Raw genomic sequence first — 20,046 nt, 5'->3', positions numbered from 1 at the left:
TGGATGTTGATACCGGAAAACATATGTAGGGGATGTTATACCGGAAAACATATGTAGGGGATGTTATACCGGAAACATATGTATAGGGGATGTTATACGGGAAAACATATCTAGGGGATGTTATACCAGAAAATATATATAGGGGATGTTATACCGGAAACATATGTAGGGGATGTTATACTGGAAAACATATATATGTAGAGGATGTTATACCGGAAAACATATGTAGGGGATGTTATACCAGAAAATATATATAGGGGATGTTATACCGGAAACATATGTAGTGGATGTTATACGGGAAAACATATATATGTAGGGGGTGTTATACCGGAAAACATATGTAGGGGATGTTATACCAGAAAATATATATAGGGGATGTTATACCGGGAAATATATATAGGGGATGTTATACCGGAAATATATATATGTAGGGCATGTTATACCGGAATATTTAGGGGATGTTATACGGGAAAACATATCTAGGGGATGCTATGCCGGAAAACATATGTAGTGGATGTTATACCGGAATATTTAGGGGATGTTAAATACCAGAACATATGTAGGGGATATGTTATAACAGAAAATATATAGAGGATGATATCCCGGAAAGCATATATATAGGGGATGATATACCGGAAAACATACGTAAGGGATGTTATACCGGGGAAAATATATAGGGGATGTTATACCGGAAAACATATGTAGTGGATGTTATACCGGAAACATATGTAGTGGATGTTATACCGGAAAACATATGTAGGGGATGTTTATACCGGAAAACATATGTAGTGGATGTTATACCGGAAACATATGTAGGGGATGTTATACCGGAAACATATGTAGGGGATGTTATACCGGAAACATATGTAATGGATGTTATACCGGAAACATATGTAGTGGATGTTATACCGGAAAACATATGTAGGGGATGTTTATACCGGAAAACATATGTAGTGGATGTTATACCGGAAACATATGTAGGGGATGTTATACCGGAAACATATGTAGGGGATGTTATACCGGAGACATATGTAGTGGATGTTATACCGGAAACATATGTAGGCCTAGGGGATGTTATACCGGAAAACATATACATGGATGTTATACCGGAAAACATATGTAGGTGATGTTATACCGGAAAACATATGTAGGGGATGTTATACCGGAATATTTAGGGGATGTTAAATACCAGAACATATGTAGGGGATGTTATAACAGAAAATATATAGAGGATGATATCCCGGAAAGCATATATATAGGGGATGATATACCGGAAAACATACGTAAGGGATGTTATACCGGAGAAAATATGTAGGGGATGTTATACCGGAAAACATATGTAGTGGATGTTATACCGGAAACATATGTAGTGGATGTTATACCGGAAAACATATGTAGGGGATGTTTATACCGGAAAATATATGTAGTGGATGTTATACCGGAAACATATGTAGGGGATGTTATACCGGAAACATATGTAGGGGATGTTATACCGGAAACATATGTAGTGGATGTTATACCGGAAACATATGTAGGCCTAGGGGATGTTTTACCGGAAAACATATACATGGATGTTATACCGGAAAACATATGTAGGGGATGTTATACCGGAAAACATATGTAGTGGATGTTATACCGGAATATTTAGGGGATGTTAAATACCAGAACATATGTAGGGGATATGTTATAACAGAAAATATATAGAGGATGATATCCCGGAAAGCATATATATAGGGGATGATATACCGGAAAACATACGTAAGGGATGTTATACCGGAGAAAATATGTAGGGGATGTTATACCCGAAAACATATGTAGTGGATGTTATACCGGAAACATATGTAGTGGATGTTATACCGGAAAACATATGTAGGGGATGTTATACCGGAAAACATACGTAAGGGATGTTATACCGGGGAAAATATGCAGGGGACGTTATTCAAAATTGCTAAAGTACATTATAGATATTCATTCTGAAACACGTGCATACACATCTTTACGTGTGCGTACTCATATAACTTGTCTAACGCCATCAAGCATATTGGACAGGCTCTTTCGAGGCAAACGCAGATGCAAACCGTTTACAAAACATAACAAGAAAATGAAATGGAAAAACATGACTTTAATTCAAATTCACATGCCGAATTAGAATCGAAATGAGTGGTTCTATAGAATATTCGGCTTATATCGGGGATGTAAATCCGGATTTTCCCCTCTCCGGTATCGTGAAAAATATTACAGGGACTTGTGTCAAAGCATAAACATGGCTCACAGATTTTCACGTGCCAACGTACTTGGCAGAATATTAATATGTCGACAGAACTGTTGTACTAAACAGCTTGTTAGGCCTGTTGTGGCGAGAGAATTCCATGTAACTCCAAATCTAGGTATGACATACCTTGTATTGCGTGTACACGCATTATACGATAGGCCTAACTACATCACCTTCACAGGCCTGCGCTTGAACTGTCTGTTGAACTTAGCTGTTCAGTGTTTTGATTTTCAGGGTTGAAATTGAAATCTACAATTCATATTGCTTTAGGAGCAAATGTTTTAAATCCTGATATAAAAGGCTATTACGCAAAATGAGAAACGGTCCCAGAAATTCAATATCGGTGTCTTAACACAAGTGGAGAGCAGGAAGTGTTTGAACACTGAACAAGAGGCACTCAAGTCCTGTACAGTACAATGTGATTTTATATGTTATTTGGAGTATACTCCAACTCCCTCAGAAAATCGAGACAATTTCAATTTTGCGAGACAACATTTTTATATTACAATTGAGTATGCCATACAAAACAACATTTTTGAATATTTGACGTCATCATAACGCTAGTTAAATTACAGCCTACAGGTTAGCCCGAGTTTCCTCTGGCCCCCGACACCATATCACTAGATATGGTGTCAGGGCCAGAGGAAACTCGGGCTACACCAGATATGGTGTCAGGGGCCAGAGGAAACTCGGACTACACCAGATATGGTGTCAGGGGCCAGAGGAAACTCTGGGCTACACCAGATATGGTGTCAGGGCCAGAGGAAACTCTGGCTAGTTAATTACAGGTTTACCGCCTGTATGACTGCCAGGTGCCTATAGGCAAGTTTTCGTGTCTCATTTGGCCATTACAAACACTTCTTTTGTTAAATCGGTTTTTTTTCCTGTCGATTTACACCGATTCTAGATATAAATATAGCATTCAAAATCACCATTTTCATTTCTGCAGGAAACCCAAGAAATTCAACAAAAAGAGATCTAAACACTTTATGTATATTATGTATTAGTTTCGTTTAATTTTCTGATTCAGGATATTAAGATCTTTTACACTGGACACATTATGTATTAGTTTCGTTTAATTTTCTGATTCAGGATATTAAAATCTTTTACACTGGACTCGAACATGATTTTATAAAATACAAGTATATGTGTGCTTTATATACTTCCCACATTTTTATGAGTTTTGTATGTAAGATGTCAATTAAACCAGCAGTCATTTGAATTTCAATATTTGAAGTTTCTTTGTAACCACTTATTCTTAAGAATTACCTATTATTAGATCCATATACAACTTTCATAATTGTTAAAGGTAATTAACTACCATAGTTGTGCATAGGATTGTTTGATAAATATTTTAAGATGGCCATCATTTGCCAATTGGTTGCTGTAAGTTGGGTATTTTGTGCCATGTCATTATATCTCTCAATTAATACATGATTATTGTTGGGCTATAAAATGATGGCCACTCCTTGTTTATACAATCTGTTCAGACCAAATTTCGTTTATATCTGATCAGCAAGTAGAATTGTCTGAAGTTATTGCTTATTAAATTTGGTATTTTATAGACAGAAAATTAACAATGTTTTCCTTTTATTTGGAGGTGGTATATCTAATCAGACCTATACAACACCGGAAATAAAGCAACTACTTGTCCGCACAAAGTTTTTCAAGAAAGTTGAACATGTGCCAGATTTTGTTGGGTAAGTCTTCTTAATTTGACCATGTGCCAGCATTTGTTCGGCAAATAAGTGTAAGTTGAATGTATCCGATTTTGTTGGGCAAGTTTTTGAGTGGCCACTTTGGGCTGCCTGTGGGAAAAAATGTCCTGTTTGACTACAAACCTGGTGATGCAGTAATACACTTTACATGAAGATACAAGAAGAAACTATTTCTTTATTATGACAATTTTTAGGTGTTGGGCTATTCATCATTTGTTGTCTGCCTGTAAACAACACATTTTATCGCTATTTCTTAAGAAAGGAGGGATGTTTTTTAAACTTTACACATACCCCCTGGTTTAGTCCAACCAGAATGGCTGGTTTGTTGAAACCATATATCATTTTTAGGTCACCTGAGACAAAGTCTTAATGTTAACATTATCAGCTTGTGATGGCAGTTTGATTGTTTACACATGTTGGCCCTTACTGACCCCCAGGGGCTGATGGGCAGGGCTAAAAAGGGTCAAATTGACTGAAATTTCAAAAATCTTTTCTAATCTCAGATATGATGGAACCAAACACTCTTCATAGATGGAAGGGACTTAAGGTGCTTTACCAAAATTGTGAATTTCCTGACCCTTGGGTCTCACATTTGCCCCTGGGGAGGGGGTAAACTTTACTATAGTTTATATTGGGAAATCTCATTTTTGGCTTTTATTTGTTTGATTTTTATTGGAATTCATTCTAATTTGGTTAACATTATCAGCTTGTGATGGCAGTTTGATGGTATGCACATGTTGGCCCTGACTGACCCCCAGGGGCTGATGGGCGGGGCTAAAAATGGTCAAATAGACTTTTCAAGACCCAAATAAGGTAGAATCAAATACTCTTCATAGGTGGAAGGGTCTTATGGTGCTTTACTAATGTAATGAACTTCATGACCCTGGGGTCACAAGTTTGCCCCTGGGGAGGGGGTAGATTTTACTATAGTTTATATAGGGAAGTCACATTTTTGACTATTATTTGTTGGATTTCTATCGGAATTCATTCTAACTTTGTTAACATTATCAGCATTGGATGACAGCTTAATGTTATACACCTGTTGGCCCTGACTGACCCCTAGGGGCTGATGGGTGGGCTCAAAAAAGGTCAATTAAATAAACTGAAATATTTCCAATCTCAGGTGACCGTTAAGGCCCATGGGCCTCTTGTTAATAGGTATTATAATATTTATTTTGAGGTGTATGCCCACGAGGGCTACTTTTTGTTTCCTCCACATGTATCAGGTACAGTATAAGAGAAACTGAATTATTTTTCCTGTTACTTGGTTATGGTCACTCTTTTTGTATGGTTAATCTACTGACTCAGATGTTGACCCATAGTTATCAATTTGATAAATATACAAATCATAATTATAATATGTACACTTTATTACATTTTTACCAGTGAAATATCAAAAAATTTTCATTCTATAAAAGTGATATTTTTCACTAGTGAAAAAATATCATTTTTTGCTGATTTGACCAATCAAATTAATAATTAGAAAATACTACAACAATTGACCAATCAGAAAGCCCGACATATATGTCAGCACCTGGACAGGGGGAACTACTTTTTTTTTGTATGCAAACTTTCGCTGTAGGCCTAGTTAGCATACGGGGTAGGGTTTTCGTTGATAAAAAATGTAATAAACAGAATATCTAACAGTGTCTTCAGTAATACCAAATATATTTCACTCGCGTGGCTAATATTTTGATATTTTTCACTCGTGCTGCGCACTCGTGAAAAATATCAAAATATTAGCCCCACTCGTGAAATACATTTGGTATTACTGAAGACACTGTTAGATATCCTCTATATATTATGAGGTCAACTGAACATGATCCCTAACAGGCCACCTTCAGATCTTCATATGATCTGTATTTTAATAAATTTGTCAATTTGATAACTGGAGATCACCACAACAGGTCAAACAATATTCTGTATTGCATGTTTTTTTGTTGTTTGTTTTGTATACAATTGTACTTTCATGTTATCATATTGTTTCTCTATGCATTTAACCTTTGGTTGTTTGCTTTTCAGATCTGGACTCGTGTCTCTAGCACACGACTTTTTTCGTGTGAGGATGTTTCTGACCATCATGAATGTATTGTTTTTCATCATTTATTTAATGTTTATGTGGGTCAGGAGGAAAAAGACCAAGGAATTTGTGGAACGGACTAATATAAAATATGACGCTCACAGATCTAGAGAATTGGACAAAAATAAATTGCATCATCAGGATTGATTTTTTGATCATCAGTATAAATTTTGTAGATTGTTAATTGTTGTATATGCAGAGTGGAATGTTGGATTGTAAATTGTAGTAAATATTGCTGTTAATAAAACTACTGGGTATACCATTTCTCATACAAATTGTTTTTACATTTTACAATGCTAGTGTTACATCATGGTTGATTTGTAACATTCAGGATCAATATAGCTCCCCTACCCATGTCATTTTGTGTTTCTCGGGAAGTTCAGAAATGGATCGGTCTATGCTGTCATATTTGCATGTGTCCTTGGGCAAGACACTACTCTAATTGATCTGGATGGCATGCAGTGGGCCTCAGGTATGTTCTTTAATGGAGGTAGGCACCTAGTGAGGTAGTCACCAACTACTACAATGAGACCCTGCCTCAAAATGCCCCTGGCTGTTAGGGGTTGATAAACCCAGCAAACAAACAAAACAAATATAGCTACCAGTACTTGACATAAACCATGAACTACGAAAGAAATCATATTCTATGAAAAATAATTAAATGTGGAAAACCCAGGAAACATGACCAGTTCATGGCTATGAATGTATATATATGTATTAGATTTCAAAGAATTTTCCTTGAAATACTGGTACCCATGAATAACCAAAGTTTCTGCCGGTCTCAACACCAGGTTCGTTTATGAAAGAACTGTAATACAGATTTATTTTCAGAAATGAACATATTTTGATTTATGAAAGTAAAACAAACGGCATTTAATCTTTGTTTAAAGCATCCATCAGTATATATCAGAACTCAGATGACCATTAAGGCCCATGGTTCTCTTGTACATAAATTGTATTAGCTCACCTACCCTAAAGTGCCAAATGAGTACATGTTATGGTGCAGTGTCTGTCATCAATTCATTGTCAACTTTTCCCTTTAACCAACTTTTCAAAAATTAAACCCACACAAAGCTTGTAAAACAAAATGACAGTGATCCATGTTCAAGGTTGCAGGGGTCAAATTTGTTGAAATATTCAAATGACATCTGATTAAAATGTTTGGCTGAAAGAGTGATGTTGTTAAAACCCTCAAATGACTTCTGAATAAATGAGAAGGCCATGAATCAAGATATTTTGCTGGTAGTTTATTTGGATGATGGCCAACAAAATTTGCAGAAGGAAATGCCCTGGAATCTTATTCAAGGTCATATGACACGATGGTCTGATAAATAACTTCAACTGATTATCTCGAAGGCCTAGAATCAAGATAGGATGACACCCCAACAAATTTTTGAAAATAAATGATCTTGACCTATATATTCAAGGTCACATGGATTTCTTTAAAGCACAAACAAGTTGCTTTGATCAAAGTGGACATAAGGACTTTGGCCTTGATAAAAAGATTGTTAGAGCTCCATTTCCTAAACTACTTGTCACTAGAATTGTTATGCAGAAGACGAGTCCACGCAGGTGAGGTTGTATGTCATATGTATGTAAAAAGGTCACTTTGACCTATATTTTCTTCTTTGACTAATAAAAGTTCTTTCAGTTGGGGACTATAATTTGCTGAATTGTTTTGTTAGTATGAGAAGTTTAACCAAGCCCACAACAACTACATTCTAGATCAACAGAACAGTCTACTATTTATTTTTGCAGTATGGAAACCTTTAAGAAGTTGTTTTATTATCAAATTTCTTAAACTACTTTCTATTGACACTGGAAACATTAATTGAACTGTTCCACCTTTACATTATTATCTCCCCCTCTACCTTGGAATATGTAGTGTGAAAACCTTGTGGATGTTAGGAGTTGATGAATTCAGCATAAAAGGAAACATGACGGTATATATTTAAGTATAGGAACTATGTAAATATATGTTGAATTGTTGGAGTGTGATCTGTTTGGACAGATGACAAAACACAGCTGCAAAATTTCATTGTTAACTTATTTATATCAAACTACCAGGTAGGGTATATTTGACATCACAAGCCTGCAACATCATCATTTAAGATCCCATGGCAATGATTTGCAAAACAACGAAAACTTCTCTTCATTCTTAGGCAGTATCCATAACGCCTTAATTGAACTTTACTGCTTTTTTGGAGTCCTATCCAATAGTAGGACTCATTCTAGGAGCTTATAGATAGTTCATTTTTAACATTTTTGTGGTCCATCCACCATTCTTATTATCAATATTTCTCGAGAAGCACTTGAAGGATATTTTCAAACTTGATGTGTTAGTCCCTACTTATGCCAATTTTGAGACTGATCGTGAAAATAAAATGCCGACAGGTGGCCATCTTAAGATATTGACAGAATGAAGTTTGTAATTGCTATGTCCAGAAAACCACAGAAAGGATATTCCTCAATCTTGATGTGTATGAATCTCTTGGTCCCTAGTTGTGTAAACACATTTATAAATTATGAAAGATTATATATAGGCTCATTTTTTGAAATGCAGTACATATATCGTTAAATTGACTTCGTGAAGCTTGTGGAGTTTACTATATATAATACAACACCATTAGATCTACAGTATAAATCAATTTAATCAAAACAAATATATTTTTGTTTCAGCACACATGATGACTGACAATGTAATGTATCTGCAGAACTTGTTCCATAACAATAAAACTTCCACAGAAAATTGTAATGTACTCAACTTGTAATGGCTTAACACATCAGATTAACTGTATCTTGTGTAGAAAATGATAAATGGGTGGGCAAAAAACCTAATCGACTTTTCAAAATGTCTTGCACATTTGCATGCAAGGACTTTGGTTGATAAACGAGACTTGTATTTTGTTAGAACAAATGCAGTGCTCCCCATTTGGTGCGCAATACAAAATGGTCTCGTGATGATAAACATACCAAATCCACACAGGACTTTGGCTCTGATATGTAAACTTATATTATGATACTTAAGGTCAAGGTCAAATGGCAAATTGAGGTCAGAGACTTAATTTTGATGCCTAATATCATACTGCTACCTACAGGTACAATGCTGCCCACTCCATGCCTTTATGTCAGAGGTTAAATAATGGACCCAAGGCTTACGGCAGGAAATATTGTATTTGTGTAAATATTCATTGTACTTACATTTTTGTGCTATAATTCAAACATAAATAATACACCTGTATTACATTTTCAAATAAAGTCTGATCAACTGGAAATTGTTAATGAACTATGACACCTGTTAGGGTTTTGATTGTCAAAAACATAACCGTTCACTTATAGGGTCCAGTTAAAAGTTAATTTAAGGTAAAGTATTTAACAAACCTAGAAGCATGTTTTGTGGTTGAAGCACATGTTTTTTGTGAGACTTGTCACTGTCAAAAATCAGCAACCCAACTCTCTTTACAATTGAGGATTCATCATTTGTTACTTTAAAACAATGATCTAGTCATTTGCCATCCCATCACACACATGTATACATTACTTAATTGTTATTTTTCTGTCGTATCTTAATGCAGTTATCTGCCCTTGTGAACAGGTATTATTGACGATACATTCTTAGTGTAAGAAAATTATGTTGATTTCTCACAATTTCGTGACATTAATCTCACAAACAAATGACGAAACAATCAATACTTGCTCACAAGGGCAGATAACTCTGCATTACATAACGTAGAATACTGTACCATGTAAAGTACAATTATTTATCAGACAACTGTCCTGATTTAAAACATATATATGTACTCTTGTTCCCTATAAAACAAATCACAGTGTATGAATACAATAAATCTTTATCAATGTATTGATTCTAAAACTCTCTTTCAAAAGTTCCTCCAGCAAATAAACACCTTACACACAATTGCCATTAAGAAAGTCTATCACAATCTTCACAGTATAGGTTTGTTTGGAAACTTGTATGCTGTTCCACAACGCTCGTAAAAAGCCTGAAAAACAAAAAAGACAAATTACCACTCTTGTTAAAAAGTATCTAAGAATTGAAACTCAAGCACCTGAATGGTCATATCCATAAAGTAAATATTTAACATTAAGTACTATGTTGACTCCACTTGGGAATGAAGAATTCAATTATCTGTGTACATAGCTATTGAGCAACTCAGTTCATACTTCAAATTTATTTTCATAACAGCTAAGATTTTTTTTGTTATGTTTATATTTCTGTACTTTTTGAAGAAAACATTATAATCTGTAAAAGAAATGTAAACAGATGCATACAAACAAGGATGTTATCATCTGAACAAACGTCATTCAGGTACATATACAATGACTTTGATATTCTCCAACATGATACTAAAAACCTCCATATTTCAATATGGTAAATGGAGAGGAACACAAGGACAGCGTGAACAGACATGTCGATGCTCCACTGTTCATGAGTTTAACATGTTAAAGTGACGAGATCTACCAGTTCACCAATATTATTGGACAGTCTGGCAGGTGATTGGGGACAATTGTGGTAGAGAGAAGACTGTTTATATCAACTATTGGACAGTATGGGGTGATCAGAGGACAATTGTGGTAGAGAGAAGACTGTTTATATCAACTACTGGACAGTATGGGGTGATCGGAGGACAATTGTGGTAGAGAGAAGACTGTTTATATCAACTATTGGACAGTATGGGGTGATCAGAGGACAATTGTGGTAGAGAGAAGACTGTTTATATCAACTATTGGACAGTATGGGGTGATCAGAGGACAATTGTGGTAGAGAGAAGACTGTTTATATCAACTATTGGACAGTATGGGGTGATCGGAGGACAATTGTGGTAGAGAGAAGACTGTTTATATCAACTATTGGACAGTATGGGGTGATCAGAGGACAATTGTGGTAGAGAGAAGACTGTTTATATCAACTATTGGACAGTATGGGGTGATCAGAGGACAATTGTGGTAGAGAGAAGACTGTTTATATCAACTATTGGACAGTATGGGGTGATCGGAGGACAATTGTGGTAGAGAGAAGACTATTTATATCAACTATTGGACAGTATGGGGTGATCAGAGGACAATTGTGGTAGAGAGAAGACTGTTTATATCAACTATTGGACAGTCTGGGGTGATCAGAGGACCATTGTGGTAGAGAGAAGACTGTTTATATCAACTATTGGACAGTCTGGGGTGATCAGAGGACAATTGTGGTAGAGAGAAGACTGTTTATATCAACTATTGGACAGTATGGGAGGTGATTAGAGGACAATTGTGGTAGAGAGAAGACTGTTTATATCAACTATTGGACAGTATGGGGTGATCAGAGGACCATTGTGGTAGAGAGAAGACTGTTTATATCAACTATTGGACAGTATGGGGTGATCAGAGGACCATTGTGGTAGAGAGAAGACTGTTTATATCAACTATTGGACAGTATGGGAGGTGATTAGAGGACAATTGTGGTAGAGAGAAGACTGTTTATATCAACTATTGGACAGTATGGGGTGATCAGAGGACAATTGTGGTAGAGAGAAGACTGTTTATATCAACTATTGGACAGTATGGGTGATCAGAGGACAATTGTGGTAGAGAGAAGACTGTTTATATCAACTATTGGACAGTATGCGGTGATCAGAGGACAATTGTGGTAGAGAGAAGACTGTTTATATCAACTATTGGACAGTATGGGGTGATCAGAGGACAATTGTGGAAGAGAGAAGACTGTTTATATCAACTATTGGTCAGTATGGGGTGATCAGAGGACAATTGTGGTAGAGAGAAGACTGTTTATATCAACTATTGGACAGTATGGGGTGATCAGAGGACAATTGTGGTAGAGAGAAGACTGTTTATATCAACTATTGGACAGTATGGGAGGTGATTAGAGGACAATTGTGGTAGAGAGAATACTGTTTATATCAACTATTGGACAGTATGGGGTGATCAGAGGACAATTGTGGTAGAGAGAAGACTGTTTATATCAATTATTGGACAGTATGGGAGGTGATCAGAGGACAATTGTGGTAGAGAGAAGACTGTTTATATCAACTATTGGACAGTATGGGAGGTGATTAGAGGACAATTGTGGTAGAGAGAAGACTGTTTATATCAACTATTGGACAGTATGCGGTGATCAGAGGACAATTGTGGTAGAGAGAAGACTGTTTATATCAACTATTGGACAGTATGAGGTGATTAGAGGACAATTGTGGTAGAGAGAAGACTGTTTATATCAACTATTGGACAGTATGGGGTGATCAGAGGACAATTGTGGTAGAGAGAAGACTGTTTATATCAACTATTGGACAGTATGGGAGGTGATTAGAGGACAATTGTGGTAGAGAGAATACTGTTTTTATCAACTATTGGACAGTATGGGGTGATCAGAGGACAATTGTGGAAGAGAGAAGACTGTTTATATCAACTATTGGACAGTATGGGAGGTGATTAGAGGACAATTGTGGTAGAGAGAAGACTGTTTATATCAACTATTGGACAGTATGGGGTGATCAGAGGACAATTGTGGTAGAGAGAAGACTGTTTATATCAACTATTGGACAGTATGAGGTGATTAGAGGACAATTGTGGTAGAGAGAAGACTGTTTATATCAACTATTGGACAGTATGGGGTGATCAGAGGACAATTGTGGTAGAGAGAAGACTGTTTATATCAACTATTGGACAGTATGGGGTGATCAGAGGACAATTGTGGTAGAGAGAAGACTGTTTATATCAACTATTGGACAGTATGGGGTGATCAGAGGACCATTGTGGTAGAGAGAAGACTGTTTATATCAACTATTGGACAGTATGAGGTGATTAGAGGACAATTGTGGTAGAGAGAAGACTGTTTATATCAACTATTGGACAGTATGGGGTGATCAGAGGACCATTGTGGTTGAGAGAAGACTGTTTATATCAACTATTGGACAGTATGGGTGATTAGAGGACAATTGTGGTAGAGAGAAGACTGTTTATATCAACTATTGGACAGTCTGGCAGGTGATTGGGGACAATTGTGGTAGAGAGAAGACTGTTTATATCAACTATTGGACAGTATGGGAGGTGATCAGAGGACAATTGTGGTAGAGAGCTAGACTGTTTATATCAACTATTGGACAGTATGGGGTGATCAGAGGACAATTGTGGTAGAGAGAAGACTGTTTATATCAACTATTGGACAGTATGGGAGGTGATTAGAGGACAATTGTGGTAGAGAGAAGACTGTTTATATCAACTATTGGACAGTATGGGGTGATCAGAGGACAATTGTGGTAGAGAGAAGACTGTTTATATCAACTATTGGACAGTATGCGGTGATCAGAGGACAATTGTGGTAGAGAGAAGACTGTTTATATCAACTATTGGACAGTATGAGGTGATCAGAGGACAATTGTGGTAGAGAGAAGACTGTTTATATCAACTATTGGACAGTATGGGGTGATCGGAGGACAATTGTGGTAGAGAGAAGACTGTTTATATCAACTATTGGACAGTATGGGGTGATCGGAGGACAATTGTGGTAGAGAGAAGACTGTTTATATCAACTATTGGACAGTATGGGGTGATCGGAGGACAATTGTGGTAGAGAGAAGACTGTTTATATCAACTATTGGACAGTATGGGGTGATCAGAGGACAATTGTGGTAGAGAAAAGACTGTTTATATCAACTATTGGTCAGTATGGGGTGATCGGAGGACAATTGTGGTAGAGAGAAGACTGTTTATATCAACTATTGGACAGTATGGGGTGATCAGAGGACAATTGTGGTAGAGAGAAGACTGTTTATATCAACTATTGGACAGTATGGGGTGATCAGAGGACAATTGTGGTAGAGAGAAGACTGTTTATATCAACTATTGGACAGTATGGGGTGATCGGAGGACCATTGTGGTAGAGAGAATACTATGTATATCAACTACATGTATTGCTATAATTTCTTACTTACTTTAAATGTTCTGTCATTCACAACTTCATCTACATAAAATTCTGATTTCATTAGCCGCAACTGAAAAGGTAATAAAATACCACATGTATATGTATTCATGGAATATGTCAAGAAACTTCAAATACCGGTATGTGTTAAAATATTAACCATGACACTGAGCAAATGTGATGGTAGCATTAAGTCAAACAACCAATCATGGGTATTGATACTATGCTTTATATGTTTTATAAGATTTGGTTAACAGAGTAACAATGGATTTCATCACCAATTGTGCTTTTGCTTTTCCTCATTTAGTTATTAATTCATTTCTGAATATCGTGTATGACACTAGATATCATGTTAAATGGGTATTCTGTATATGTTGATGCCTTTAAATGATAAGAACTAGTCTCAGCATCAAAATATCTTTCTTCTGGACAAGCAAACTTGGTGGGAATAGCCAATATAAAACTAGACCACCTAGTGCATTGGGAAATCTGTACTGAAGATACTGATGGGAACACAATGTCATTACTTTTGTAAGGCTCAAACATTTCTTAATTAATCTAGCTAGATAATTATGGGATTTCTACAGATAAATTAAGATATGTTTGATATATGGCAAATTGAGATATATAATTTTTATGAAAATATATTAAGAAGATGCTTCTGTGCAAATTTTATAAAAACTAGAAAATGTCTGTAAGACATAAATGCCCCCGCTGCTACTTGACACCCAGACAGTCCCGAAATACAGCGTGGTGAGGTTCATCACATCAGCAGTTCCCAATCAAGTCAAAAGGTTTACGCATAATTTGTGGATGTTGGGGTTCCTCTCATATTATTATTTCTGGAATAACCCTATCCGATAAGTGAGACTCCATATAAATGATTTTCTACAATGTGTATCAGTGAAATTTAAAATTTCATAAGTTTAAAATGACATCAACTTCCCTAACCTGTCAATATTTTTACCTTTGTTTGCGATTTCCGTAAGTCTTTTAGCAACTCCATATTGTCCATGTCATTATCACGTTGTTTACTTAATTCTTTGACACTAATTGCTGCTTCATTTACACATTTACGTATCGCTCGCTCTCTTCCCTGGTGTGATTTAATAATCTGCAATAAACAGCATACACCTCATAATGATTAACATTTTCTTTGATCTAACTGAAACATTAGTAAATTACCTACATGCTTACAAAGCATGGATGTTGATGACAACCTGTTGTAGTCTGTCAGGTTGTACCTTATTTTCCACAGGGACCTGACAATTTATTTTAGTGCATGTGTATTTAGAACTATCCTTAGAGGTGTTTAAGAACTAAGAAGGGTGGAAAGCAGGCCAAGTTGATTAGCTGCTTATTTTTCCTTGCAATCAAAAGTAATTTATCAATGGCACTGCAGGATGTTGAGAATCAGTGCACCTTAAAATAACCAGTCAGTCCAACCTGTGAGCTTTCATCCTTCCCCATAGAGTAGATCCTGCTGCATGGAGAGATGTTGTTTTGACTTTAATGTTAATCAAGACAACGAAAAATGTCTAAAACACTCCATTCACACTAGAAATGTCTAAATACACCTAGAATATAATAATTTCCAGAGTCCTTTTTGTGTTTGCAATTAGATAATTCATGATTACCTTTCTGGAAAATCTGTTTTTATTCTAGGTCTCCATCAAAAGTGCTTTGTTTTGTTAATACTTTGTGTTCAGTTTATCTGCTTTAAGTTCAAGGTAGGTACAAAAATATTAATAACAATAATAGATTTGGGCATTGACCTTTGTTGATTACAGAAATTAGCATCAATGAAATATTGCAAGGATTGAAAAATAAAAACAGCAAAGACCAAAACTGAATTTTATATTTCAAGTAAACTTACTGAAACTTCGATGGTTAGGAACAACAAAGTTAAGATATTTATATGGTCTTCTAAAACAGAGCTTTTTACATAGGTATATCTATACAGAAATTGTCAATTAATGATAATGTAACACATAAAATTTAATGTAAAACTCTCCAGATAATGTACAGCTGATCTTACCTCTTCATAAAGATTTTTACATGTTTCTGTTACATCTACTTTCTGTGCAAATAATTTGGTGGGTATTGCAGTGTTCAAACCATGTATTATCCTATCGTCAACCATACGCATAGCCTTCAGACCCTCCTATAAAATAAAGAAAAAACATCCACTTCTATAAAGAGCCATAAAAAGAAAAGGTCCTTTGGCCATTAGCAAATTCCACATACATAATACTCATGTAATTTGTGATAGGGGTCACTGTCTAGTCAACTTGGGTTCAAGAAAATGAAAGAATTACAATTCAGGCATTTTGAATTTAGATTGCGTCTCTACTGTACTCCATGAAACATGTGTTTGTGATCATGATATGAGTAACAATGTTACTTAAAAAACATATTAAGACAAAAAAGATACAATGTACAAATGAATAACAAAATACCTACCCTATTTTCATTTCTAACCCTTTTAATCCGATCAAATGTTTGCATTAGTTCAAAATACAAACAAGAGGCCCTTGGGGCCTGTATCGCTCACCTAGTTGGATTTGACCAACTGCCAAAATAATGTTCATGTTCAATTCGTTAATACGTAGCTTTATTTGTCAATCTCGAACAATGCAATATATGCATGGTTACAGTGTGGGGATCCCAACTTCTTAAAGAAATAACAAAGTCCAGACTCTCTAAGGGTGTGAGAAGACCTCAGGGATTGTTTTTACAACATGATTGTGTTAAAAGAAACTATTAAAGTCCCTTAGAGTGGGGAGACCCTTGAGCCTATTTTTAGATCAGAAAAGTGTTTATCCCTTAACATCCAACGATGCTATACATGGTTATGGGATGGAGGGTCACAGCAACCATTAATGCAAAATCTGTTCCCCTTTCCCCAAGGATGCTTCTGACTAAATTGGGTTCAAATCCATTCTTAACTTTATGACAAGTAGCGATTAAGGGAATAACCTCTATATCCCCTATTGGGCCATGTCCCTTTAGCCCCATTGGGGATCACAATCAACATTTATGCAAAATCTGTTTACCTTCCCCCAAGGATGTTTCTGACCAAATTAAGTTCAAATCCATTTATAACTTCATGACTAGTAGCGATTTCAAGGAATTGTATCAATTTACCCGATTGAGCCCCGCCCCTCTGGCCCCTTAGGGGTCTAAGTAATCATTTATGCAAAATCTGATCCCTTTCCCCAAAGGATGTTTCTGACCAAATTTGGTCAAATCCAATAAGAACTTAATGACAAGTAGTGATTTGAAGCAAATGTTGACGTACGACGGACGGACGCCGTGCCATGACATAAGCTCACCAGACCTGTCCGGTGAGCTAAAAAGCATAAAGGCCTAAACCAGTCTAACAATCTTTTGCCTTTATTCCAAATTTGACATTCAAACATATCAGATTTCTTATAAGTGACCAAAAGATTTTGTTTTTACAAGATTAAACATCCTTTCAATAGCCAGGTGTCAAGGGGGACACCAACAGCCAATGTCGTATGAGGACAGGTGACAAGGGGTGGTCACCAACAGCCAGAAAGCCAGTGTCATATTGAAATAGGTGTCAAAGAGACATGTACCAAAGAAACAAATCTAGGAGAGGAAAGAGCAGACAGGAAAGAAAGGAAGAGGGGGAGTTTTACAATGGAGGCAGTTAATTGCCAGCAGATCCATTTTGGTCTCTTTGATGTCCTACAATGTATAGCTGATATCGAAGAAAAACTTCAGATTGCAGGAGAATCACCTTGACCAACATTTAACTTCAGTTCAGAGATCAAGGCAGTTGTTTTTTATTTTGATTCAAACAGCACCTGTTTTTGCAAAACATTAATTTTATTTGATCGACTATACTTAATCAGGGATGTACATATCGGGATTGGAAACCGTCTCTATCTGTTACATAAGTAATTAACAATGCTTAGTTTAAATAAATTTTATTGCACATAAAAGCAAATGGATTGGACAAAAGTTATACAACTTATGTCATTTTCTTAACAAGGGGGTATCATGTTTTTGAACGAAGACAGGGATAAAGAATTCAAGATAGAAAGAAGAATGATAATAAGGAACACCAACAAAAACAGAATGTGGAGTTTTGTAAGATGAAGAACATGTATGTGGCCTATCTGGTCTTGTTGATGTAGGTAGACTGCTTTTCTAAAACACAAATCCTTGGTGGTCGGGTGGCCCAGTGGTAACACACTTGCCTTTCACCTAGGTGGCCGGGGTTCGATTCCCCAACCGGACGTGAAAGGTATCGAGTCACCTACCCGACCACGTGGGTACTCCAGTTTCCTCCCACAGGAAGATCCCTGCACGATTCCATCCGGGCCAACAAGCGTGATTAATATAAGTTGATATAACTTGTTTCGCAATTGTTGTAAAATAAATAAAGTTTACATTTAACATTACATACACAAATCCTTCTGCTTTCTAAAGGTATTCTTGGCTACCTTCGCCGACACAACCAGTGAAACCAGCAGAGAAGAAAATGGACTAAGGGCAAAAAGGCTGAAAATTAGATTACTCAATCTTTTCAATGGGAAAAATTACAAGTTTACATTACACTGATATTCTCAAAAAGGCTGAAATCAGCCAATCGGCTGAACATTTTCATCTGAATCAGGTACACTCAATACCACATGAAATTTAGCTGATATATATGATAAATGATACATTTTCTGGTACTAATACACAGTTGGTGATGGAAGGAAGGGTTTAGATTGGATAGCAAGAGGGTGGAAGAAAGCGAAAGAAAGAAAGGGAAAAAAAATAAATATTAGCAACCTGGGAATTTGATTGCACAAACTCATATCAAATGTTAATCTTTTAGAACCTGATATAAACATGTATACAGCTAAACCTGCAAATAAGTAACAACACTGTCAGATGACAACAAGTTAACAATACTAGACTAACTTATTGTGAATTTATTTTCTCAAAAAATTCCTAACTCTTCAATTTTTAAATTTGTTAAAACTGAATTAATTCCACAGCACTGATTAAGTTATTGTAGCAAATGATTTTGGGCAAATTTCTGAAATTTTGCATAAATAATCACTGATTTTATCTATGGCTGCTTCTAAGTGCTGGAAGTAAACAACAAATATTATCGAAATATATAATTATATCCTTCAACATTTCTCTGAAAATACTCATCCAATCTATTTCATTATTGGATCAGAAAAAGGCTCGGCCTGAGGACCGAACTTTGGAGGACCCCGGATCTTACTGGGATAGTGTTGCATATAATGGGCATCTTTTGATGGGAAATTATACTTAAAAACAATGTTTTTAACATTAAGATAAATAATTGATAGGCCTACTGTAAGCCGGCCTCTATATATATCCATAACAATCAATTAATAATTTTTGGTAAATGTGTAAAGTAGTTCATATATTTAACATATCATAAGGGACTAACATCTTTTTCATGATGACCTTAGATGATGCAAATGCAAAGGTCATGATGTGTATTAATTGCAGAGTTGTCGTACTTGATTATTATTTGTTCATTATCGATAACGTTACTATGATGATATGAATGAACATATACATATATTAAAAGACTTACATCAGTCGACTTAATGTTATGATTCGCTTATTTTTTACAATACCAAAATTAAGGTTAAAACTATATCAACTCAAAGAATCACCGCCCTGATAGCTTAGGTTATCGTTCTTGAACCGGCCAGTGCTAAACTCGTGGTACAGACGAAAGTCATATCATTGATCTAAACTACCAAATATCTATTACATGTATGTAATACAACATGCCATACATCTTTTCAATAATTGAAAACAGAGAGGTACAAAATCACTTATCAATGCTCATCTTTTCAAAATACCTGAAATTTCATAAAATCACTGCAGTCACATTCCTCGTTCATGGGGGCAGCCATATTGTTGAAACGGTAATCACGGTAAATCTCCAAATGACGTAAATATCAATTTCATGTTAATTTTTCTATATTTATGCATACATAACTACATTTTCCTTATATAAATTGTCTCC

The 20,046-nt window shown here is 35.9% G+C and overlaps 2 protein-coding genes across 2 annotated transcripts; one reads left to right on the top strand and one right to left on the bottom strand.

Annotated features, from left to right (window-relative positions):
- The first annotated feature begins 2,219 nt into the window (after positions 1 to 2,219).
- Positions 2,220 to 6,340, top strand: LOC117327954. Its single transcript, XM_033885215.1, has 3 exons — positions 2,220 to 2,387; positions 3,873 to 3,972; positions 6,013 to 6,340. The coding sequence occupies exons 1-3, from the start codon at positions 2,264 to 2,266 to the stop codon at positions 6,215 to 6,217; spliced, it is 429 nt and encodes a 142-aa protein (XP_033741106.1). The 5' UTR covers positions 2,220 to 2,263; the 3' UTR covers positions 6,218 to 6,340.
- A 2,363-nt stretch (positions 6,341 to 8,703) lies between these two features.
- On the bottom strand, positions 8,704 to 20,003 carry LOC117327953 (coiled-coil domain-containing protein 58-like). The gene is made up of 5 exons (XM_033885214.1): positions 19,880 to 20,003; positions 16,048 to 16,173; positions 14,977 to 15,123; positions 14,023 to 14,082; positions 8,704 to 10,071 (listed from the first exon to the last, which is right to left on the bottom strand). Exons 1-5 carry the CDS (start codon positions 19,931 to 19,933, stop codon positions 10,015 to 10,017), a joined length of 444 nt encoding a protein of 147 aa, XP_033741105.1. The 5' UTR covers positions 19,934 to 20,003; the 3' UTR covers positions 8,704 to 10,014.
- Between the last annotated feature and the right edge of the window lie 43 nt (positions 20,004 to 20,046).

This window comes from Pecten maximus, chromosome 5 (genome assembly GCF_902652985.1).
Source record: "Pecten maximus chromosome 5, xPecMax1.1, whole genome shotgun sequence".
NCBI classification, from domain to species: domain Eukaryota; kingdom Metazoa; phylum Mollusca; class Bivalvia; order Pectinida; family Pectinidae; genus Pecten; species Pecten maximus.
This window is presented reverse-complemented; position numbering and strand designations above follow the sequence as displayed.